Source organism: Bidens hawaiensis, unplaced genomic scaffold (genome assembly GCF_021521415.1).
Source record: "Bidens hawaiensis isolate Kalapana, Puna unplaced genomic scaffold, B.hawaiensis_p1.1 tig00045266_1, whole genome shotgun sequence".
Taxonomy (NCBI): Eukaryota; Viridiplantae; Streptophyta; class Magnoliopsida; order Asterales; family Asteraceae; genus Bidens; species Bidens hawaiensis.
Window position 1 is genome coordinate 34,568 of NW_027498034.1, and position 26,205 is coordinate 60,772.

General features: G+C 34.4%; 1 protein-coding gene and 2 pseudogenes across 1 annotated transcript; all 3 read right to left on the reverse strand.

Moving 5' to 3' along the window:
• Nucleotides 1-3,826: 3,826 nt before the first annotated feature.
• On the reverse strand, nt 3,827-8,369 carry LOC143595500 (uncharacterized). Its single transcript, XM_077074495.1, has 10 exons — nt 8,163-8,369; nt 7,086-7,148; nt 6,698-6,779; nt 6,529-6,600; nt 6,213-6,267; nt 6,038-6,086; nt 5,827-5,927; nt 5,395-5,464; nt 4,393-4,475; nt 3,827-3,997 (listed from the first exon to the last, which is right to left on the reverse strand). Exons 1-10 carry the CDS (start codon nt 8,367-8,369, stop codon nt 3,967-3,969), a joined length of 813 nt encoding a protein of 270 aa, XP_076930610.1. The 3' UTR covers nt 3,827-3,966.
• A 4,802-nt stretch (nt 8,370-13,171) lies between these two features.
• On the reverse strand, nt 13,172-13,788 carry LOC143595501 (PRA1 family protein F3 pseudogene; annotated as a pseudogene).
• Nucleotides 13,789-19,737: 5,949 nt separating this feature from the next.
• Nucleotides 19,738-21,461, reverse strand: LOC143595504 (protein FLX-like 3 pseudogene; annotated as a pseudogene).
• Between the last annotated feature and the right edge of the window lie 4,744 nt (nt 21,462-26,205).

The following is a 26,205-nucleotide window of genomic DNA, read 5'->3' on the forward strand; positions in this document are numbered from 1 at the left end:
TTGTTTGATCCGTAACATTTTACAATTATTGGGCCCAATGCTTTTTTTTTATCTATAATCCATTTAATCAAATTTAGATTATTGGTCCCAAACTAAAATAAAAATCAACTGCAAAATAAAAGAAATGGCGGCCGATTGAAATTCCTTATTGATTCCTTCCTTCTTTGTGAATGCTAAACGACCAACCCAACCAACCACCATTGTTGGTTCGTCGTCGACCACCGGGCTCCTCTGCAGTTGACCAAGTTGGCCTCCAAGGACCAAGCTATGTTTTTTTTTTCTAATGTTAGGAGAGCTTCACGAATCATCGATTAATCATTAGTTACTACGGTATTTAATTTTAACAATATATTTTTCTATAAAAAATTAGCTTACATATCTTGTTACTTGTTAGGGCTATGGGCCACTCGATCGAATTAATTAAATCCTTGAAGATGGCCCTGTCGGTTTGGTTTTGAGATCGATTCTTTTGGCAAACTTTCAACCAGTCATATGTTACTTCCAACAGACCCAGAAAATAATTTTAGTTGTCCAGATTAAGATGAGATGAGGGATACCTTTCATGTTGCCTAAAATCAAACATTCGTCCAATCAAGTCGTCAAGCACATAGAAGCTAGCTAGAATATGCAATTATACAAAAATAAATAAGTAAATAAATCGGTGGACTTTGTTTGCCAAAGTTACCTGCACCTTTGTCTTATTGTCTGAACACAAGCAACTTGATTGATTGATGGAGATCTGAAATCAAGTAATAGATAATACTTAGGAAACTTGGTGTAATAGCAATGTGACGAAAAACATAGATACGGAGAAGATCTAAAGTTCAGTGATCAAGTTGAATGATTTGGTATCTAAATTATCTTTTTTATTAAAATTTATATAAATTAAGGGTCTGTTTGGTAAAATTTAATGAAATTGATCATATTCCTATGTCATATTTTGTTTACATGTGAGAATGAAATAAATTATTATCTTATGTTGTTTGATAGGAAAAAACTCACATGAATGAAATATAAATGACAAAGATACATACCTCAAAATAAATAAAACAAAAAAATATGGCAATGGCAACGATGGTGGTGGCGATGTGGTCAGGTGGCGGCGTGGTGGTGACAATGGTGGAGAAGACGATGGTGGCGGTACATGGCGGTGGTCATGTGATCGTGGTGGCGCAACGTTGATGCTTGTAGTGGTGGTGGTAGTGGCGGCGACGACGGTCATGTGGTAGTGGTAGTGGTGGTGGCGGCGGTGATCAGGTGGTGATAGTGGTGGTGGCAGTCAGGTGAGGATGGTTATGATGGCGGGGTGCTCAGGTTGTGGTTATGGCGGTGACGGTGTGGCAGCCAAATGGTGGTGGCGACGATGGTGGCGATGGTGGTCCTGCTGTGGTGGTGGTTGTGGTCTTGTCTAGAGAATAACGTGAATGGGGAATGGAATGGAAAAAAAGAGGGGGGGGAGGAATGAATGGTTTTGGTAGAATCAGATTTCTTGAGTTAATTTCATTATATTGACCAATTAAACATTTATTTTTTCAGTCCATCACATTGATTCATTTAATTTCTCCTTCCATTTCTGCATACCAAACGCTACCATAATCTACTTTAATTGTGTTTCTTAGTTTAAATTTCTTGTTGAGTAACAATTTGGTCCATTTAGACGTAATTGGTATGAAGTGGGAAAAGTCCATGGTTTAGTTGCACAAAACAAAAAACAAACAATCATTCTGGACAAAAGTTGTATAATTGACCAAACCTCATGGATGATTTTGACACTTTATTCTTACTTTTAGTTTGCATTATGTTCCCGTTTATTATCAATATACAGAGTCGCATGAGGTTTATGCAAATCGTGTTCGGTTTCTTAATTCAATTGATCGAATAAATTCAACAATACTGAATTTCATAACAATTTTGAAAACCCCGTTTTAGTTGTGTTTTTGTTGCATAAGTTAAATGCACAGATCAGGGCCGTCTCCGAGAATTTATATGCCTCGGCCGAGTCGAAATAAAAAGGCTCATACACCCTAACAAGTAACGAAATAATATAAGAAAAAAAATTAGGCCTTATTTAAATGGTTTTTTCTTTGGTTTAAACAATTAAATTTTTATATAAGCTTACTTGGTTATGATTTAGGTTGTGTAAAAACTTTTGTATAAAAATAAGTTTAAATTTGTATCAAGTGAAGACTAGAACCTACAACCTTTTGGTTGGGAGTCATGTCCATTTGCCACTAAACCAAACTAGTTATTGTATAATTAGGGTAAAACATTAAATATACATATTTTTTTCATAAAAATATATATATACAAAAAAACTTTTGTGCCCCCAAAAATTAAGTGCCCCGACCGGTCGCCCACATTACATAGTGTCCCAGCCAGCCTTGACACAGATGGTCATGTTAAATGTTTTAACTAAGTTGTTTATTTTAGATATTTTTAATTATATGAGGTAACTACACGTATGGTTTACGTGGTTTAGGGCAAATTAACAAGTTTAGGTACTAGTTTTGAAAATTGCATATTTGAGGTTTTATTTTTGTAACAAGTTTTGCATTAGCATCAACTTTTGTTTAGAATACTACTAGCTTTAAAAAAAACTACAATTACAATTTTGGTACTTAAATTTTCATCAACTTTTGTAAATTTATATAATAGTTACATATTTTACCCTTATTCAAAACTAACTACCCCCATGACTTTTTAAAAGTCTATAACTTTTTCACACGTTAATATTTTTTAAACAAATTACATCATAAAAAAGAGCATTTTATTCTCTTTAATTTGAGAATGATATTGCTATCCTTCTTTACCGGTTATGATTGGCAACAAGGCGAGTCAGAAGAGCTTGGGTCATGTGTAAGACCAAAATTAGGGTCGGAACGAGTCGATAAAAAAGAGTTAATTTAGCTCGATTCGTGTCGGTACGGTTTTGAGTTGAAAGGGGCCAGGCCAGAACATGTTTCAGATAAAAATGGTGTCGGGTCGGAAATGGTTTCAAATCAAAAGAGGTTGGTTTAAAAAATTATCTATTTGAAATTACTGTATATTTTAGCTTTGTTTCATGATTTTCGCAGTTGATTACACGCTTACTGCCTTTACACGAAGTACACATCTGCATTCGAGTTATGTGTGCACTAATATCAAGTGAATCACGTACCGACACTAATTATACGGTTGATGTCAGGTTGCGTGTGTGCTCCACCGCACCACGCTGGCACTCAATTAGTTTTATTAAAAGCCCCGGCTACTCTGCCAAACACCTAAATATATCTAAAAAGCTCCAGCTACTCTACCAAATACCTAAAAAGCTCAAAGCGAAGCTAGTTAGTTTGAAGCAAAGCTAAGAGCATGAACCAGATGGCACGATAAAGACCGAAGAAGAAAACAAAGACCAGATTAATCGAAAAAACCTTCCTGAAACAAAGACGGAATCAAAAGATGACGAAAACGAAGACAAGATCAAAAGATGGAAAAAACGGAGACAGTTCATTTCACAATTTGACAAGTTAATGGTAAGATCTGGTTTGAAAGTAAGCTAATGATATAACCTTTATTATTTGTATGTGTTCACTTTTCATATTATAATCATTAACCATCTTTTATCATTTCAAACTATAATCAAACTAATGATTTTGTAACATAATAAGAAAAACTTGTTCAAACAGCCAAAACCAAACCAAACCAAACCAAACCGTTAAAACTGCCAAACCAATAACACATACGGTTTTCAGTTCCATTTCTTACTTTATGGTTTCGTTACAGTTCGACCCTGGCCCAATCCGGACCTAACCAGATGAACACCACTAGATAGCACTACTATTTTCTTACAAAAGTTACATCATCCTCGCATAACGATTATTAATAATTAGGCCATACTAATAAATGATTAGAAACAACAAACCTACTCTTTCATCTTAAGGAGAACCATGAGATAGAACCGATTTCCACTCACAAACTATTCATCTCTCACCGCTTTCTCATTTTCGACCTTGCATACCTACAAGAACCACACAAGATAAAGAAACAAGACAAAACATATCAAATCCTGCAATAATTGTGTCACATACCAAAAGCATCTTTAAGAAAGTTTTTTTCCATATGAGTCCCGCCAAAATAATCATGCATAAAGGTGAAAATGGATTCAAGTTTTTGGTTGACCCACCAAATTTGTTTGTACAACCTTTTTCTTGATCCTAAAAATGATTAATGTATTATACTTTATCATGCAGTGTATACTGTATAATTTTTTAAATAAAAGAAAAGGACGATTGTAAATATTTTTATTTTAATTTATTCTTCCTGTTTAACATGATAATGTTTAAACGATCTCTGCTAAATTATTTTTGGGTTGAATAAACACATGAAAGACGTAAAATAACTATAGCAACTTACTCTATATGCATGCCTCCACGATCCGATGATGGCAACGTGCTTCCCTGAAGGGCGTTCATAACTTCGGTAGCTTGTTCTACCTCCTGCCAAACAAGACCGAGCAAAATATGTTTAATTTTATAAGAGTTTAGAAAGATGATAGACTATCAGTAAATTTAAAATTGGCTTAGATGAAATATTGTTGCAAATTCATATTTACCAAAACATATTATAGTTTTGAGATGTCAAAAAAAAGAAACATATTTTGTGAATTTTAGTCTCTCCAACGGTCGGTCTGTTAATCATTTAGCAAGAAAAAAGGTTTTAGGGAATCTGAAAATCAAATATTATAGGTAGAGGAGGCAAAATGTATGGGTCAGGTTTTTGTAAGTTTTAATATATATAGAAACAGTCCATATTAAAAATTTTGAAATTACTTTATAGGTCACCAAATATGTATGTTGTTCATTTATAACAAATCAGGACAAAAACATGTGGAAATTAAAAAAGCCCTTAAGATTTTTTTAAAGACAAACATACCCTTGGTTAGCTTCCTATTTAAACCCAAAAAAAAAAAACTGTCGATAACTAAATTCTAATGGCATTTACATTATCCATCATGTTTTTACATGGATTTGGTATAAAGGAAACCAGATACATACTTTGTAAGTAATTTCATTGTCTGGGTGGTCTTGGTCAAAAAAAGTTAATTGGGGCGGCTTGCACATACATTCTCTCAAATTTTGATTATAAATAATATCGTGATAATTACGATTACAACTATTTTACCATTTGAATAATGATCTAATGCTTTTTAATAAAATGATTTAGAATGTCTTTTTGCAACTAAACACACTTTTGGTGGTTAATCCGTAATAGACATCACATAATCGAACCAATTTAAATGTAAATGAATGGAAACTTCCACCTCTAACTTAATGTAAGCCTCAACAATTCACTGGGAACCAAGAATAGAAATTGCTAATTGAGATCCTCTGCAAATAATTATATTTAATTTTGTACCTCGTAATCAGCAAATGCAACTGGCATTCCACCTCTATTGCGCACCTTGAGTGTGTTAAATCCCGGGTATCTACAATCAAAATGCACAAAGGTCATCACCATAGACAGCAAATATCCCAATATAATTGCCCACAGAGAAATAACACACAGCTTGAGATATGTACATTTAAAGTATTTCTTACTTTTTAACAATAACATTACTGTTTTTGCATTCCAGATATCAATTAACTTCCAAAACTTGCATATTATAAAGAAAATAAGAGTAAAATGGAAAAACTAGAAATGTTTAAAAAGCTGAAAAGTTGCGGAGCCTCTTTCTACATTATCCCATATTATAACTAAACTATGTTGGAACAAACAAAAATAGAAGCGTTAACAAGAATTTTAAGACTGAGGTAGTATTTAAAGATTCATATATCTGGCTGAAATTACCTAGAAAGAACCGGTTTTAGCTCAGATTCTGTGCTAGTAGGACCTAAATTAGCTATAAACAAAGTTGAACATGCTCCATCGACTGTATTTTCTGTCTGCTCCTGTAAGTTAAAGTCAACAGACCTCAATCAAACAAATTGCATCATTTGATAGTTTAGACTTTCAAAATTTCTACTGTCAATAAGATGTTAAAGAGCAGTTACCAACTTACATTTTCTGCAGCTTCGGTATTTTCAGGATCGACAGCTGTCTCATCGTCGCTGTTAAACACAAAAACTGAGTTAGTCATCTGCAATCACGCTGCATTCTGTAATTTACATGATTATGATAACTAATAATGTCTTTGGTAATCAAAACAAATCTGGGATCCTTATAAGGCAGTAAACCTCTTTGTGGAAGTATCTTTATTGGGCTCGGATGGTTCTTCAGTTTCACTGTCTCCTGAAAGTGCAAAAAACATGCATGTGTATAAGAATGTATATCTGCTTATTGTGTTTTAATACAAAAATAAGTTGTTTTGAAGGTGTTTGGGACTGTTTATCGAAGCTGCGTATCTGATTACTATGAGTAGTAATATAAGTTGTTTCGAATAGGCAATAAGCATTTTTCTTGAATTCAAACTGTGTTATATGAATTCATCTTTTGTTTAAAAAAATCTATAATTGAACATTTTAAAGCAACGTAGCTCTAATTAGTTATTACCGTCATCACTAGATTCTTGACCGTCTTTAGTAGCTGTTGATCTCTTATCAATGACAACATAAGCCCCAGGTCCTGCTGCTTCTGCATATCAAGCAGTTCAGAATGCCAAAAAATATCAGAAATTCAGAATTGTGATTATTATTAATATATAATCCACACAATTGCACACCTGGTTTGTTCTTTCTTCTGGAGTTTGACCTTGCAAGTTCAATATGAAGAGTGGAACCAGTCTGAGGGTCAAACTTTACACCCTGAAAATTAATGATGTCAGAATGAACTATAAACTCATCATTCTAAAAGATTGCAAAAATCAAGTCCATGGACATCATTGTGTATCCATGGTTTTAAGAAATTGTTAGCTAAAATCATCAAATCTTGCTCTAAAAAGAACAGAGCAGTCTTTATTATAAACTGAGTGGCTGCTCAAAAATAACAATTCAAGATTGCAACAAAGACATGTATAAAATAAGAAAGAAACTTGTAACAAGTGACAAGATATAAGAAGCAGGAAGATTTTTAGATATAAAAGTAGTAATAAAGTAGAAGCATTAGCTCACATTGAGAGTATGAAGAGCAGTAATAGCTGATGCATGATTTACAAAAGTTGCAAATGCAACAACCTGCAAGTGTCAACAAAACAAAAGGCTTCATTTAACTTCCCATATTTCAAAATATAGAAATGATTCATCCCCAAATGTTACCCTAAATATCCTCCCTTTAGATTAATGTACTTATGCCAAGTGTTGATTAGGATATTTTTAAGCTAAAGTTTTAAGTCTTTCATATATGAACCAAAACATACTAGTAATACTACTGTATAAAACATTCCTAGGATTATTGGTTTGTTTAATCTCATCTTGAACTCTCAGGAGACCAACAATCAAACACTTAGGGGGTGCGCATGAAACTGATCTGATAAACACGAACGGCAACAAAAACCGGCGGCTTGGTTTTATGTTTTTGTAAAAACCGAACTTACGTTTCGGTTTTAGTTTTGCATGTAACAAGAACCAAAAAAACCAAACCAAATTTACAAATATTCATTTATTATTCATAAAAATTTAATAAACATGTAACTCAAATACTTTAGACCAAATGTACAATAATCAATTAGTTATTCATAACAAAACAATTTAGACTCAAATTCATTATTTTGTATTAAACCCTTCCTTTTTTGCCCAAATTTTTTAAGCACAAATCGAAGAACCGAAACCATACGGATTTCAAATATTCAAAAACCTAAGTTTTGAATTTTAGCCCAAAAGCGACCCAATCCGAACCGTGCACCCCTTGTCAAAAACCAAACCGAATTTACAAATTTTCATTTTTTTTATTTTAATTATTACTTTATAAAAACTTAATAAATATGTGGCTCAAATATTTTAGCCCAAATGTACACTAATCAATCATTTATTACATAACATAACACAATAATTTATTCCCAAATTCATTATTTTGGGTCAATTTTATTCGGCCCGAATTTTATAACCTCAAATGGAAAAACCGACCCAAAGTGCACACCCGTAACTTAATAATGCATGCTTAAGAGCTGAATAAGTAAAATACCTAATTTTTCATACTACACTCTCAACTCAACATTCGACAACAATTAAGCATTTTGATAATAAGGAGACCTGATTGCCTCGGCCGGTGTACTTTAACTGGCAGTAATCAAAGCCTGGGCGGTGGCGGAAGAGGTTGTGGATCTCACGGGCCTTCACGTCGTCGGGTAGTCCCGAAACGAACAGTGTCTTGATGGCGTTCGGGTCCTCGTATCCGCCACCATACTCCACCATGCTGTAGTATACTGGATCGTACGGAGGACGGTGCTGAATCGCCATCGGAAGGACGGGAGGATGTGACCAACTACTGAAATTTTCATTTATAAATAACTAAACTTTTCTAAATGCTTTTAATTTTATAAAAAATATATATCCGAACACACGATTTTAAAACAAAATAAGTCAGAATAGCAAAATCTAGTCTTAGCGTTTTTTTAATTGACGTCCTTTGACAAAACAAATGACAGAAAGCGTACTTGTGTTCTAATTCTCTTTCACGTTACGTCCTTTGGCTCTAACCCCGTTAAAACTTTCTTGTTAAAAAATGTAGTACTTAGAGCCGAAGGTGCTAATCCTAACAATGGATTTGTGGGAGGAAATTTGGAACAAAAGCCGATTTGTGACTGGTTACCCGAAATCGTTTTTTTTTTCTTTTAAATACGACTTATTACTATTAGACGTGTACTTGTCGTTTATAGCGAGCTATTTAAAAACAGTCATATAGCCTTTTTAAAATGTTTTTTAGAAAATTTAATTGATAGTGCAATTGAAACTTTGGACCTACACAAACAATGAACACAGTGTGGAATGAATATATAAGAACGTTTTTTTAAGAATTCTTCAATTAATATGTATGATTTTCATTTTAAGAAGATATGGTTCACAATCAAACATTTTGAGTCGTTTGTTCATCATCTAGTAGTTCGCGTTGCAACCCTAGCTATAGTGTCTTTAATAAATTGAAAAATGATATAAGTAAACAGCAAAGGGGTAATACCTCCACTAGCGAGTTCGAGAGGTATAGTAACCGTCTTGTAACATCACGACAAATTTGGTCCAATTTTGACAAATAATAAAGATAAGGGATCAAAAAATAATCATGGTATAAATAATGAGTAAAATAAAACAAAGAAATGGAAGTAGCTTATGTTAATGAAATAAGAAAGAAAAACTCCATCCCACATCGGAAGAAAAAAGAAAAAGAAAGCACTTTATAAGGAGAGAACTTTATATGATAATATTTTTATGTGGCCAACCACTCTCCCTAGTCCTAGCGGAGGGTGAGAAGCACCCGACGCGCACGGACTTGGGCACGGGTGAAGGGCGCTTTGATGGCGCACTTTGCACTTCGCATCACCGCTTAAGAGCCGCCATTGTATTTTTGGATGATGAGACGAGATCAAGAGATGACAAGTTACCAAAAGATCAGGGACTAAAATGAACAAATTTGAAGTTTTGCATCTTCGCGCATCGCGAAGAATCCAAGTTGCATCTTCGCGATACGTGAAGTTGCATCTTCGCGATACGTGAAGTTGCAGGACACGTCATTGGACACGTGTTACCACACGGTGACACGTGGCAAGCCTACGCGGAAACTCACCAAGCCTACTGCATCTTCGCGTATCGCGAAGTAGAACTTAGCGTATCGCGAAGTTGCAGTTTTCTCCCTATAAATAGGGCAGCCATGGGGGATCTCTCATTCATCCCTCACACATTCAAAAAAACACACATAACCTCGATAAGCGTGCCACAACCCCGATATGTCGATATTCCGATGTTTTTGGCCTCGAAGTGCATGATAGAATTCTACACAATTACACTCTCGACTTTCCTCCAGGTAGAAGTGCGGTCCAAATAGAGCTTAGGCATTTCTTATATCAAGCCGTCTAAGGTAGGGATCTTGTCTGATTATTATATTATAAATGGCTTAGACCCTAGTCGGGGATATAGCTCGTACCTTGATCATATAAGTAAAGTGAAAATAGATTTCATAAGATGAAATATTATTTCTCTATTATATATAAAGATTTTTATAAACATTCTTATGATAAAAGAAACTTGAAATGTACGTTTCTACATGAAGAAGAAACATAGTTTATAAATGATTAAAAAATGAACGGACTAGAGGTCCTTATATTTTTATAAAAGAGATTAATGTCAAGGTAAAGGTTATGCAAACGGACTAAAGGTCTGAAGCTAGATCATTGATCTAGTATTTATAAAATCGTTATTCTCATACTATAGGTCCGAGGTAACGAGACAATACAAAACAAGTGAAAGAAACCGAACGTGAAGAAAGGTGAATGCGTCCAACTTCTTATAAAACAAGTCTTTAAATGTTTGCATGGGAATATGTATCCCTAAAATTTTATAAACAAAAGTAATCGCTGGCCCTCAGGCTATTGTATACGTTTGTTTGGATCCTTACATATGTGGGTAGACGGTGGGCACACCGCACCACACTTGCTAATGCCTCCGCCATGTTGGGCTAGACCTAAGTAATGTCCGAGAGGAGATTATCTCGTGTATATTGGTAGTTGCTAAGTCCTCGATGCTACGGTATCGCTGAGAGATTTCAAGTAGAACTGGATGTTTATAATAGTAAATTTAACTTGGTTGTTTCCTAAGCCACGATGGGCCGGGTCATAAGATACCCGAGGGGATAACTAAGTAACTTAAATGTTTTGTGTCAGCGTGTTCACCAGCATGTGTTGCTGACGTATTTTTATAACTGTTTTACTGGTAATGGAGAGTGGGTGTTTGGAGATATTGGATAGCCGTTAGACGATCTGATGGCTCAATGGACGTTTTATTATTAAAATAATGTAAATCATGGTTTTGTTATCCAAACACTTTTGTACAAGTCAACGGGTGTTTTAAAATCCCGTCTTTCGAATATAATAATATTTTAATTAAGTCTTCCGCTTTACAACCTTAAACTTTGATATATTTACAAAACAGATACCAACTTATGAGTCACACGCCTAGGCCCTAAGTCGGGATGTGACACATATTTTCACCCAGTATACCCCTAAGGATTTGGTAAAACTTGATATGTTAGCATGGTAGAAAGAAAGGGAAACCTAATATCTCGTGCTAGCTGCCATTGTTCATGATTTACTAACCATTCAAACTTCATCTTTAGCCTCAGAATCCACATTTTCTTTTAGTGGCAATGCTTTATCAAAATCCAAAAAACGAGACTCACTCCAACGTCGATGAAAATGTGCATTTGCTTAAAAGATCATTTGAATGTGATGAAGCATGTACAACATGCTAGAAGTCTTAAAGGTGAACGCTCTCTCAAGTAAGATATAGACGAAGAAGTGGAAATTGGAGAAGCGTCCCCATTATTAGGTGTATAACTTGTTTACGATCAAAGAACATGTGCAACCCAATAGACACCAACTGAAGAAAAACAAAGTCCTCAAAGGCTCAAAACAACAACTTGAGTTTATTTTAGGGAATATCTTTATTTGTTGAATAATGTAAGAAGATTATGTGATGTTAATTTTAAAACTTCAAAAATCAGAAGAAAGTGTTTGTTGAGTTTATTTAATATTTATATTATTTAAACATTTTCTAACTTTTTTTATACCCGGTTACATGCTAACCGTTTCGATTATAACATAACCAGCTAAGATGGTTATTAGCTCGAGCTACACAAGGTTCTTTTAACAAATACCCCATGTATATAAGCTTGTGGAGTGTTTAACCCGTGCTTAGGTGAGAGACTTGGGTTTGAATCTAAGCCTTCTGATTTTTTTTGGATGTTTGGTTCAAACAAACTACTACCCTTGTAGAGTTATATTCATTTTTATCCTTTGACGTTCATTCCTCTTCCTGACACTTCTCCCTTCCCTGTGTTTCATCGTTTTTAGAGACCACAAATTGTGAATGTTTTTTGCCTCCTAAATCGATTATAGCCTTGCATTGCCTATAAAAACATAAACAAATGCAGCAAATCACGCCATGAATCCCTTGAAAATATTAAAATAAGTAAGCTTTAATCTTTGAGTCGATCGTCTCTTTTCATATTGTTGGAATCTTTTATATTTTTTAAATAACAATTCACCTTAAATTCCATCCTACAGTGTAAGGATTTGAACCCATTAGCACATAATTTGTATAGGCCAAGTAGTAATACCATGCAAATATTGTTTAAATTTTTATGATGTTTTCTTGAAATTTGTTTCTAGAGTTGTATGCTTTTATGGTTCCATAAAGTCTCTTTTTTTTTATTCCACTCACATCCAATTTGTTTTAATCAAACCCAATTAAAATCCTAAAACTAGAACTTGTTTTCTAAGGGGGTTGTTTGGTAGCCCTTAACACTCATTAAGAGATTATCATTTAATGGTTCACAACATTTTAATGGTTATGAGATAGTTTTAAGTCTGAATGATTAAGATGTAACCATACTTAAGGTTATCTCTTAACCATGGTTGATTATCAATCCAATGTAACTCAAAAACTACAATGCCGTGGATCATCACCATTGTTGGAAATCCACCATTCACTATCATACAATATATTCTTAGACATACGCAGAAATCATTTACTCAAATCTACATTTGTTCATCGAATAATAATTGTTGTATAGAATATTTTGTGCTCTAAAAAATCATGAATAATTGTTGTATAAAATGTTTTCTGCTGGAAAATATCATGCTGTTATAGTCTACTTATTTTATAACCTAATTATATCAAATAGTATCATGCTAGTTTTTTTTTATTAATTTTGTTGACGGCATATGTATCATGCTAGTTTTTTTTTATTAATTTTGTTGACGGCATATGGTTAAAGTGATATGCATAAGATCCGTCAAATTCTATACATGCAGCTAGGCCGGCCTGTATGAGACGTATAACACACTATCTCTATTCAACTTGTATAGACCCCACTACTTGATTTCTAACTCTACACTAAAAAGCGAGTCCATTTTCTAAAAAGTTTAGTTCGTCAAACTTTAAATGCATTGCATTACAATAATAATAATAATCAGGTACATAAACAGATCCACTTCAAAAGGCAGCAACATGCATGCATGTGTTACTGACATATCACACTTCCAACTCATCACTAAAATTAAAAATTAACAAACCAACCAGATCTTCAATCTCTAACAGCATCGATCATCATTCAAGCCACCGGCGAAGACACCGCCAAAAAGCCACCATCTTCTTCTAAACACAAGTCCTCCATCTTCCTAACCGCGGCATGCACCACCACAACCGCCACTCCAACCAAAACCGAAACCAATATATTCATCGTGGCACCGGTCAACAACAACAAAACAATAGTCACAACCGATAGCACGGCCATAACCACGCGATCGTCAACTGTGTAGTGAAATATTACTAGCGGCTCGTCACGGAGGAAGTAGAGGAACAACCATGCAGCCATTAGCACAACGAACACGATCAATGAGATCGGGTGCCATAGCAAGCTTAGGAATAAGGTTATGAGGACGATTATGACGTAGTTCATTAGGAAGTATTGGAAGTTGATTTTGATACGTGAGATTGCGTCCACGGATGAAGGTGGGAGGTTAAATGAGTGTAGATCGAACATTTGTTTCCATGGCATTCGTTCGCCCAGGCCGTTTTGTAGGCGTTCGGTTGCACGGGATAGGAATTCGACTTTTGAACCGCCACCGTCGTCGGATGAGGTCGGAATGGTGCCGTATGTAGACATTGGTGAGAGGAAAACGATTAAAGGAGACCAAGAGGGGAAGCCTGAAATATATTATGAGTAGAGGAGTTCAGGCTTTAACTATATCATTTTTTTAGGGAAAATGTCAAAAGTGGGTCTATTATGGGACCGCGGTCTATAATTGTTAAAAGGTGTAAACGAGTCGAGCTCGATCTTGACCAATTTAATTTAAGATAGCTCAAGCCTGGTTTGTTAGTAAACCAGTTTCAAGTAGTTTAGAAACAGCTTGACTCGTCTACTTCCCTAATTATTATAATTTTGTATTGAAAGAGGTTAATGCAACTTTGTATATAATGTTCATGTGTAGATCAAAATAATTACCAAAGGGTTTTGGCCTGACACTATGGCATTTGATGGATTTTAATAAGTATAGTTTAAGAGCTTTTAAAAAAAATTAAAATAATTTCAAATTAATATGTCTCTTATATAGCATGCTACTACATCTTTATATACGGGTTCATGTGTTTATATCGCGTCGACGCCGACCCTAATTTCACTGGTCATACTCAAGTCTATACGTTCGCGCCTTGATGATATCTTTGTGTCTAACTTAATTAGTCATATTTGTGTGTATCATAGTCATATAATTACAACACACTAATTAAAAAATGTTACTTATTTAAAAAACAAATCGATCAACTCCTGTGAGCAATCTACTCCTTTAACAAACTGCTAATGTAATGTTCTTTTGTTTAATTATATATAACTTCTATTAATTTAGAAGGTCTTGTATGGATTTGAGATTTCTGCTTGCTTGAATCTCAAATAAACGAGATGGCATTATTGATATAGTCAAACACACGCAAAAATACAAACATGTATGCTCTCACGGTCAACAACGCATTCTAGGCCCCACATATACAACGATGCACACAAAGAGCAATCAGCAATGATGAACACATTGATATCTTTGTTTTAAAATTTGATTTGGGTTCATTTACGATTATTATTAGGGTTTTTTTATGGTCCAAGTGTATATAACCTTAAACCGACCGATTTATTCGGTTTGGATGATTGATTGGTTAGTGTTGTTAGTAATCACCCCAAACTTCTTATCATGCATAGGCTTGACTTGTTAGTGTAAACCCGTCCACGCACAAAATTATAGTTCAATTTGTTATTTTTATTTGTGCTTTTTGAGTTATATCAAGGAAAGTTAACATGCAAATTAAATTTATAACTGTAAGAATCAAGTGGTGTAATTATATTTACAGGCAGTGTATAAAAAAAATTGGCCTAAGGCAATATTTATTTCACAAAAAAAAAAGCCGCATTAGATGAAGTTGCATTAGACCTAATCCAACCTTGTTGTTAGATAACGCAACTGTTTCTTTCAGATGCAACATCTTTCATTAGATTGTCTGACAGGGAGGCGACGTAGCTGCGCCTACGAAAATGGTGGTTGTAGGATTGGCTGACAGGGTGGCAACGTAGGCTTCGTCAGTTGCTATGGTGGTTGAGTTGGTGTCAACGATTGTTGCGCGTCAGTGACAAATGTGGTTGGGTCAGTGGCAACATAGACCGTGGTGGTTGCATCGTTGATAGCAGCGATGCTGACCACCTTGTGGTAGTGGCAACGGCGGGTATCGCTCACCCATTTGGTCTCATTTTAAATTATCAAGTGTTTTAACTTTTAAGAACAACTTATTTTAATTCGTTATTCAACTTGAGTCAAACCAAGTTGACACATCACACATCGTATGTTATAAATTTATAATTAAACCCAAATGGAAATATTATTTACTCGAATCAACTCATCTATGGGTCATGATCACCAAACCTTCAATTCAACTCCACCTAAAACAATTGAAGGGCTAAATTACGAAAGTGAAAGATTTCATAATCCAATAACCATATATTATAACAATTTTAGTGAGGTAAACATTTAGTGGTTGTATTTATGTAGTTATAGATGATGCAAGATCCAACATATTCAACTGCTCCAGTCAGGGCGATGGGCGAAGGTATGGAGGTGGTAGGGACATTGGTTCTGATGGGATTGGTTACTTTGTACCACATGCTTTGTTCCATAAAAGCTGATCACAAGACTAATATCTACGTCCTGCTTTTATATATTATACCGGCCCTGCCACCCACTTCATGCAAGGGGACAACAATATGTGTAGTCGCGTTCGGCCCCTTTCCAAATCTGATACTACCCAAACACAACACGGATTTGATAATCAAGTGAGCCCGTACTCACGTACCCATACTTACATTACCCGCTTAACCCAAAACTATTAGATTTGGATACTACAGTTAAGCATATTTCTCTTTTATCTTTAAACTTTGACATAAAAGACCCACTTAGTTCAAACCGAGCCTTTTTATAAATTTAGCGTAGACGCGCTACTTTTCATATCTTGTAAATAAGCATGTCAAACCGTGATCAACCAGGTCGACCTAAACACGACCGTTTAGCTAAATGTGTTAGCAAGTTCAACCAAACACGTTTAGACACTAACATCAAACCCGCAAAATTTTTATTAGTTTGATATATGTAAGAGATTTATACCCCTAACCATATAGTTTAATCATAAAGTGACTATAGGTTATAACGTAGGCATGTGTTGGTCATCATGTGATTATTTTAAAATATATATATATATATAGGGAAGGATGACCACATATGTGTCGGTCATCATGTGATTATTAAAAAAAGAAAATAGGAAAGAATGACCACATAAAGAGTGTTGTAGATGAACTGAATTTTCAATGAATAGTTAATAAACCGTTCGAAGTTTGTTTATATCTGTTTGTTTAATAAATGAACAAACACGAACAAGAAATTTCGTTTGATTAGTTAAGCAAACGAACATGAACAGAGCCCTCGTTCGTTCAATTGTGTTTGCGGATGTTTGGTAATATGTTAATGAACATTTGTTCATGCTCATTGTATATGTTGTACATGAAAGTTTTTTGTACATTTATTTATGTTATCTAAACAATTTATATTCTTTAATTATCTCTAACATAAAATAGGAAACCATATTCTCATATTTTTTTTTGCATTGTTCTCATTTTATTTCTTATTATCCACATTGATGAATACATCGTTCTCAATCTTTAAGCTCCACCGATTTTATTTGTGTCGTGAACCGTTCATGAACACATTCATTTTCTTAATGAACGAACACGAAGATAAAATCTCGTTCGGTAAGTGATCATGAACGCATTATTTCTTTAATAAACGAATATGAACAATGTCTTGTTCGTGTTCGTTTGGTTCGTTTACAGCTCTACTCATGATCATGACCACTCACTCCATACAACCATACTCCAAAGTCCATAGTCCATCGGTAGATATTGTCATAGTATACATAGATGCATAAATTACCCGCATATCTGCATTCCTGATTAACCTAGCAACCCAGCCCAATTCAAATTTCACCCATATTCACATCCAATCGGGGGCGGACCTAGCACATGCGTACGGGGTTGGCCGCCCCATGGAAAAAGAATTTTTAGTGGTATATATATGCTAAAATCTTGATCAATCTCTGTGAAATTTTTACACCGGCCTCCATAGAATTTAAAGAACGACTCCTCAACAGGGTGGCTGAAAAAATTTTAAAAAATATATCACCGGAAAGTTATTACGGTGTTAGTTGCGGAGTTGGGTTGGAGAGTTAATATAAAGAAGACACTAAAAAATAAATTGTACACGGTACCCTTTATGCTTTTTATGTAAGTTTGACTTTTCTTTAATTTTTAAGTTTCAATATATTTTATAATAATAAAAACAACTCCTAAGTTTTGTTTTACTTTATACATTTTTTTAGTTTTCAGTTTAATCTAACTGATCTTAAATTTATGTTATTATATTTTTATTTATTAGTTAATTTAAATTACCTTTATTTTATTTTACTTACCATTCGTTTAAATGTTTTTGATTTACTTACTAAGTGAAACTCTAGTCCCAAACAATGTTCAATTTTATTTTTTTATAGTTTGATGTTACTATCTTATAATGTTCAATTTTACTTTTGAGTTTGAGAATTTGATTTTGTTAATGTTTTAATTTTAGTTTGTATTTTATTTCAGTTGTTTGTTTGAGTCTCTTGTTTAGTGTGAGTTGTCCTTTTTCTTTTCTTTTTCTTTTTTTTTAAATAATTTTCTTGTAGAGAAGAAAAACTTTGATGATTAATGGTGATGCTTTGATTTGAATTCTGTTTACATGTAAAGAACAGCTTTATATATTATATTTTAATTATGTATTTTTATTAACGTTTCACATACATTTTTAGTTATATAATATTTTGCTTGATCATCTTGTTTTTCATATAACCTGACACGATTTGGTCCGACTGGAACGACCGAATTGGATTGAAAAAAATTATAACCCCATTTGACCCGACCCGAACAACCGAACCACACAAAAAGTATTTTATATACCACGAGTCAACTTATAGTACTAATGCAAAAAAGAAAAAAAAACGACCCCTGTGCGAAAAATTCCTGGGTCCGCCCCTGTCATTTAATTGAAACTAGTATTTATTAATAAATATAATTTATAATTGGTTTAAATTATATAAAAATGAATTTTTATAATAATAAATTTATGAAGCAATAATAGTATATCCGATACCATGTTAAAAAAATACATATTTTGAAACAACTCTGTTTTTTTTTTGTAAAATGTATGTCAGCATGTTCACAACAACAAAAAAGAAATAAAAAATAAAATAAAATAGATTGTGTTTAGATATTTTAAGAAAAAGTTAAATATTATAAGTTATTAGAGAAAAATAAAGTATATGAAATGAAGTGTTAGAAAGCTTTAAAGAAATACAAAATAAAAAACCAATGGGCGTGCTCTAAGTGTAAAAACCATAAATAGCAGTAACAGTTAAGGGGTGTGTGGGGTTTGATGCGGTTTTACCGAAAATCAAAGTTTTGATTTTTTTTTTCAACACCCTTCGGTCCTGGTTTTTTTATGGTTTTGGGTTTTCAATTTTAATTAGTTTTTTTCAGTTTTGCTAATCAGGCTAATAATTTTTAGACCAAAGACATGTGACCCACGATATTATAAAATTGGGTCTAATATATTTTTAAAAAATAACAAATTGCATTCTAGATCCACTCGTTGCATTTTTCTCGGTTACCCCAAATCCCAATGAGTACCGAGGTTACTGGTGTCTTGATCCTCTTACCAGTAAAGTTCATTTATCTAGGCACGTTATTTTTTATGAAGTTGTGTTTCCCTTTAATGAGCCGATCTTGCCATCCTCGTCCCTGACACTCGGCGTTCCACTTCCGGATGTGTTTTTTTGGGGGATACACTTGTCTCATGGTAGCCTAAGCGACAACCTACTATATCACGCTCCAGTGCTGAAGTCGAGTATCGTGGTGTTGCTGAAGCAAGCACGCTACCGAATCTTTTGCTTGAGTTACATGTTCCGTTACGGCGTGCCACTATTGTCTATTGTGATAATGTTTCAGCAGTTTACTTATCAGTAAACCCGGTGCAACATCAACGCACCAAACATGTTGAGATGGACATTCATTTTGTACGTGAGAAGGTTTAGATAGGTCACTTACGGGTTCTTCATGTACCAGCCTCCTCACAATATGCAGATATCTTTACTAAGGGTCTTCCACGACATCTTTTTCAGACTTTCAGGTCTAGTTTGAGTGTCCTATCCAATGCCGCTAGAACTGCGGGGGACTATTAGCCAATATCTTTGTAAATATGTTTTATATTTAGATAATGATTGTATTTAGGTTTGGTACATATATGTTTCCTTATTGATAGGTTGTTCTCCCCCCTATATAATGGGATTAATATTTCATCAATGACACACAAGATTTTACCCTTGATATTATCATACGCGTTTACACTAATCACCTTTTTCACACCATAACGTTATTAAATGGATATACATCGAGATTTGATGTCAAGTACCTTACCTAAATATTATACTTGATAAATCACCGACAAAGCCCCAAATCACAATAACCTAAAACCCCATATAAGATAAGAAATCAGCCATCGTTTTGTCAAGTACATACCGCGACCCCACGATCTAATATCAGGATTTGAAGGTTCGGCCCGAAGCCTTTCAATTTCGTGTGCCATAGATACCAAATTCTTTTCCATTGCTTGTTTTTGATCCAACAGCTTACTTGCCTTCTTCTCATAAACAATAGCATCTCTACAAGATGGACAATGAACGATAAATCATTTAATATAAACTTAGCAATTACCATGCGCGCATAAAATCGAAAACACGTCGCAAAATTGCTAAATCGAAACAAAAAACATAAACTGAATGTTAGATTTTTGGACTTTTGATAAGTAAAATCCAGTCTGGGATTGTTTATGTGAGAAAAGTCGAAAACCAAAAGAAAACAAACCAGACCATTTTTCAAAGATTAAAATCATCATTTTGCAATTTAGCATATTAACTGTTTTAAACAACACAGTTCACCCTATCTTTCACTTCTCATTACCAGTAATCGTGTGCAATCTCTTGCAAAACAGTGAATGTAAATAGAGGCGCACATAAAAAACCGGATCAGAAACCAGATTCTGGTATTGAACACATTTCGGCAAGAACCGGTTGGTATCGATCCAACCCGCAGGCTTGAAATCGGCTTGTAACCCTATACATTGAAATCAGTTTTGACCCGACCCGAACTGGCTGAAACCTGGTTGAACCAGTCAAACCCGACCCGAACTGGCTAAAACCTGGTTGGACTGATCAAGCCTGACCCAAAGAGGCTAAAAACCGGGATCAACCAGTTAACAGACCCAAACCAGCTAAAGCAGGATCATTTCAACTCCAAAAACCGGTTCCAACCTGGCCCGGTTACGCCAGAACCCGCTTTTGACTTTTGTTGACCCAACCCGAACAAATTTGAGCCTAGAACCAACTTTGTGCACCTCCGTGTAAATAGCATCATAATGACTTAAGGTGTTGCTTGTTGGGCCGACTCAACCCAAACCCGATTTGTGTGAGTCTGAAAATAGGCCCAAGCCCAAACAAAACCAAACCCAAAACAGAAACTTTTAAAAACTGGAAGTAAACAGTTTCAATGTCCCAAAACGAAACTTTTCGGGTTCGTTCAGTACCCGACCCGTTCCGACCCAAACGTACTGCATGAATAAAGAGAATGTCAAACCTAGCATGCATAAACTCCTTGTATAACTCCTTAAGCTCATTTTTCAAATCATGAAGTTTCTTATTCTCATCTTGCAGTTCTGCAAGGTCTTCTGTGAGGGTCTGAACCTGCCCATATAACTCACGCGTAACCGAATTAAGCCTTTTAACTTCCTCATGAAGTGGCACAACCTCTTCTTTAAACGGTTCAGTGGCCCAAATACCAGCTTCAAGTTTCAACACACTCTCAATAAGTTGCCTTGAATGCAATTCATTTTCTTTTTGAATTTCAGTAGCTGCATTTTTCATTCGCCTAAATTGCTCTTCTGCAGCGCCTAATTCTTGTTGCAGAGTGTCCCGATCTTCAACTAGCCTTCGGTTTACGCCCAAAAGCCTGCGGATATCATTATGTTGCATTTCCAGTTCTTGCTCCAACATAATGTGGTGAGGTGGCATGGGCTGAGAAGGAGGCCCGTTTGGGGGGTACCCGTGATGATTGGTTTGTGGCTCGTGAGGATATCGATTTCTTCCCGCCATTTAATTTGAACCTGAAAGAATTTTGTTTGAACACGACAAGTAAATAATCAAATTTTCGGTTGGCATATCCAACCCGTTTAAAAAACGGGTGGTGTGTCGGTTGACCTGCTTAATTTTAATTAAACGGGCCATGTTTGGGTTGACCTGTTTAACCCGTTTAGTCAACCTACCAAAACATTTACAACTTGATTATTACCCATGAACCTGTTTAGCACGCTTAGATAAATGGCTTACAAGGGTCATGTTCGGGTTACATAATTTCAACATGTTTGGGTTAGGATTGATACTTTTCACACGAATAAAAATATGGGTCGTGTTCGGGTTAAGTATTAAAGTAACTTGTTTACAAAATCATCATAATGCCTGTAATGGGTCAAGTTATTAACAGGTAATATCATCTCAAATTCAAGTTATATTAACTTAAAAGTCAAAATATGCGATTTATTTACCAAAAAAATGAGGGTTTTACTGGCGGTGAAGATACAAAATGAGCATGTGAGAGAATAATAAGGAAATGGCATTACCTGAATCAGCCTCCGACTCCGAGAAGTGAAGAAGAAATCACTGATTAGATATTTCCATTGCGTTATATTTGGAAACAAAATAATACATTCAATTTAGTTAAAAAAAGTAAAGCATTGTTCTAGTCACTTCTGGTTTTTTTTTGTTTAATTATGTCACCCTAAGAGTCTCGTTTAGATTACTTAACTTTTAAGGGTTTTAAAACGAAAAAAAACAACTATTGTATTATTGTAAATGATATACTTATTGATAAAAAATAAAAAAATTTAGTTTTAGTTAATATGAGCATATCATATGTAATCGAAGCATTTGATATGAAGTTAAAAAAAAATATAGTATTAAAACACTCATTAAAAGTTACCCAACTAAGATATATTGAGAGTTAAATGATATAATTGAGACAAAAAGAAAAATGTAAGTAGCTTTATTGTAATAAATTTTGAGTTATGATTTTTGTTATTAATTTTTTATTATTTTTAGGGATTTTTTTTTTACCTACAAATTCTTCTTATTTGTGTCCCCTTTGTAGAATAACATGGCCCTCTTTATCATAACCTGACATTTATTATTATTCACACATAGGGTCAGCTCTGAGAATTCACACATATGGTGTTTATTACTCAATAGAATCTTTACAAAAGTCGCTCTAGTTTCAAGAGGTATAAACTATGAAGATGACACCTGTGTGTTATGTGGTTTGTTCCCAGAATTGTCGGAGCATTTATTTGGTTCATTGCCAAGCATCAAAATGGATTTGGTCTATAATTCATAGTTGGGTTAAGTTACTGGTTTCGTCAACTTTTGGTTCGATTAGAGAGGTATTGAACTTCTCAAATAATCACAAGAATGATAAAGAAGAAGGCCTAACAATCCAATCAATTTCACTTGTAACTTGCTGATTGATATGGAAAGCAAAGAATGACAAAATTTTTAAAAAGATGTCCGTTTCGATGGATAAGGTGGTCAATGAGATAAAGTCTACATCATTTCTTTGGGTGAAGCATAGAAGGCGGAAAGCAAACTTGGATTGGCAAGCTTGGTGCATGTTTAGTTTTATTAATTTTCCTTTGTAAGTCGATTGCTAGTGGGGGATCTTGTTTGTTGTTTTTTTTGCTTTCTTTTGTACTCTTTGGGGTTCCTGCGGCTTGTAGGTTGCTTCTTTTGTTCTCTTTTGAATTTGGCCTTTCAAAAAAAGTTGTGTACACAACGCTTGTTGTGTGAGAGAGAATGGAGAAAAATGTAGTGATTGCAAGGGGTTTTTGAAGCTTTTATCACCACATCACTTTTTGCAAAACTCCTCATTGCTAATTGCGACGCCACGTGTTGCACAATGCCTGTGTGTGAAGAGTTACCGCTACACATGGTCTAAGCCTGTAAGGCTTAACACGTGGACATTATATACATTGGGCCTAATAATTAAGTCCATAAAAGATTAACATAGACCTTCATTGGGCCGGCGAGTTAACATTAGGAAATTCAAGTAGTAATTACTAATTAGTGTTTAGTTGAGAATAATTATTTATATTAAATTTATTATTTAAAATTTTATAAGTATTTAATTTGTTTTTCCTTAGGGGTGGGCACACGGCCGTTTAGCCCTCTCAAATTCATGGTAAACAGACGTATAGCCAATGCCATAAAAATCAATCAAATCAATAAGTGTGGTTGATTAGTGAAATATCACAACTGATTGTATATATTTGTTTGATTAAATTGAAATGTAGTTTTTGAATATATTGTTATTTATTCACTGGTAATCAATAATCAACCTCAGGTTCTTGGTCGACTTTCTTGATTAATCTGTGATGCGCCTCCTTCTCGATCGCAAGTTCTTGGTCACTTGTTATGTTTATTGTATTAAGAAACTCACTCAAAACTTAACTACAATAATATATCATATACGGTTTATATAGCTAACTTAAAACGTATCATCCTATACCGGCACGCCAAGTTAGAATCTTTATCTTCTTTTAACTTGTGCCTTACACGCCAAGTTAACTTGCCTTATACTTTAAAGCATTAATTAGAAATTGCAAATACATTCATGTTCATTCATTGCGCAAAAAGTTGTGTTCATGTTCTTTCCATGAACTTCCCACCAGATGATTCACTAAACCTACGATTCGTTTACTGAACTATGTGATATGCAATGAACAACCTGCTTTCAAAGAGTAGCATGCATTTTAAACACAATGGTTAAACCATTACTGTTATATGATTCGATTCCTATTTTACCCCTGCAGAAGAAAAAGGTTATAAAAAATCTTATATCTTTTTTGCATGTGTCCATAAAATGTTTTGTAATATTATTGCAGCAAGCAAGCTGCTGTTACAATCGTCATGGATGGAGATGCCACCTCATAACAAGAAGTACTTGGGCAGCTCAGCAAGCCACTAAAGAGTATGTGGCCCGTGTTGATGTTAGCATAAAGCACAAGTTTTTATGCTGAGCGAGTTTTGGCCGGTGTTATGGAATAATTAGGAATGCAGGAGAGCTGTGAGCATTTTACCACTACATCACTTTTTTCCAAAACTCTAAAAAGCTAACTAGACACCACATGATGCGAAACGCATAGGATGCAGAGTTTTGACTACGCATGGTCTTAGGGACCCATATTTCAAATATAGCTCTTTTGTCAATTGCTAAGGGGATTAGAAGAACAACCAACTATGCTTTCAACCCGTCAAGTAGAGTATTCCAATCGCAAATCGGATCATTCACAGTTTCACACACGAGGTAACTGAATTCTATCAAATACAACACGTGATAATGTTTTTCTGTTTTTTTTTTCGAATTTTGGAATATAGTAATAAAAGCTAAAAAGAAGACTGCAGAAGAGAACATGTTAGGATTCAGAAATCAAATAGATATATAGAAATTAGGGTGATTGGCCTGATTCGAGATATATAGGCTAGATCTCCAAAACACAAATACGATTAGCTAGATTGTTAATAACTTGACATCTTAACAATGATGATAACCAGGAAATTAATACTAGTCACGCTACGGTTACTAGATAAAAACTGATCATAAACACTGCCCAATGCATTACGGAATTAAAGCTGTTGAAGCAAAGTTACATCTTCCAACAGAGGGGAAAGCTTTCTGCATTAATTCACAAATATATGAATAAACCATAGGCAGCCCAAATAGAATTATACACATTACTGAGTCAAATATATCATTTGGCTTGAAAAACTTACATCATACTCTTTGGTGCAGCATCCTCCTCTTTGTTATCTTTTTCACCACCTAACATATATTATTGTTATTATTATTTACAATGAAAGATACATACCATATATTATTATTGAGTGTCATATGATTTCGCATAACAAACTCCACTGTTGGTGCCAAAACAAACACAGCATTATCGATCATTCATTGGAAACTATGGAACTCAGCAATAAGAACGCACGCTCTTTAGTAGTTGAATTGCTCATGCATATCATATCACCATCATCTTTCATTTGTAACTTGCTTAATAGATACTCACACTAACTACTTTCAAGGACTAATTCCCATAACTTTTAGTTAGTTGATAAAAAGAAAGCATGTATTTGCAAACACAAAACAAAGTAGCTGTTTTTTTACTTCATGTCTTGTTTTCGTTTTCACTTGCTTCCCAACAAGCCGAGACACTTATCTCTTGTTCCCTCCCTCCCACCAGAGAGGGCATAGAGACTCGACACAAAGATAGATGCCATTACTAAATATTCAAAGATATCATTTGGAAAACTTACAACATCATATATATTTATATTTATATATATATATATATATATATATATATATATATATATATATATATATATATTGTAACCTAATAATACAAAGAACCCTATAATCGGTTGCACATATAAAAATACAAACCCTACCTTTCGTCTGCATGAAAGAAAGCGTGAAGTTAGATTTTGTGTAAATATATATATAGTTTTAAATTAATTAAAGTTTTAGTTTACCCCTCCTAAATCCATTTGCCTCACATTTTGATCCATAAGTTAACCGCCTTTGTTTCTTCTTTTTCCAAATTCTACAATATGTTATAAAGGTAAACTAAAGGCCCATGTTGAAAATGTATGTCCATAAAATGTTTTACACTGACCTACGATCAAATTAAATTCATGACGTCTTTTAATATATTTAATACTAGCTTTTGAACCCGTGTATTACACGGGATTTATCAAATGATAAAAATAAATAAGGTCTTATTTTAATTATGATTCTCACAATACT

What these genes read in the sequence shown, in the direction of transcription:
- LOC143595500 (XM_077074495.1), bottom strand. Translation starts at nt 8,369, where the DNA reads ATGGCGATTCAGCACCGTCCTCCGTACGATCCAGTATACTACAGCATG. An exon ending in ACACCGGCCGAGGCAATCAG is followed by an intron (nt 7,149 to 8,162) that starts GTCTCCTTATTA and finishes TGACACTTGCAG; the next exon opens with GTTGTTGCATTTGCAACTTT. An exon ending in CTAAAACCGGTTCTTTCTAG is followed by an intron (nt 5,465 to 5,826) that starts GTAATTTCAGCC and finishes TTTTGATTGTAG; the next exon opens with ATACCCGGGATTTAACACAC.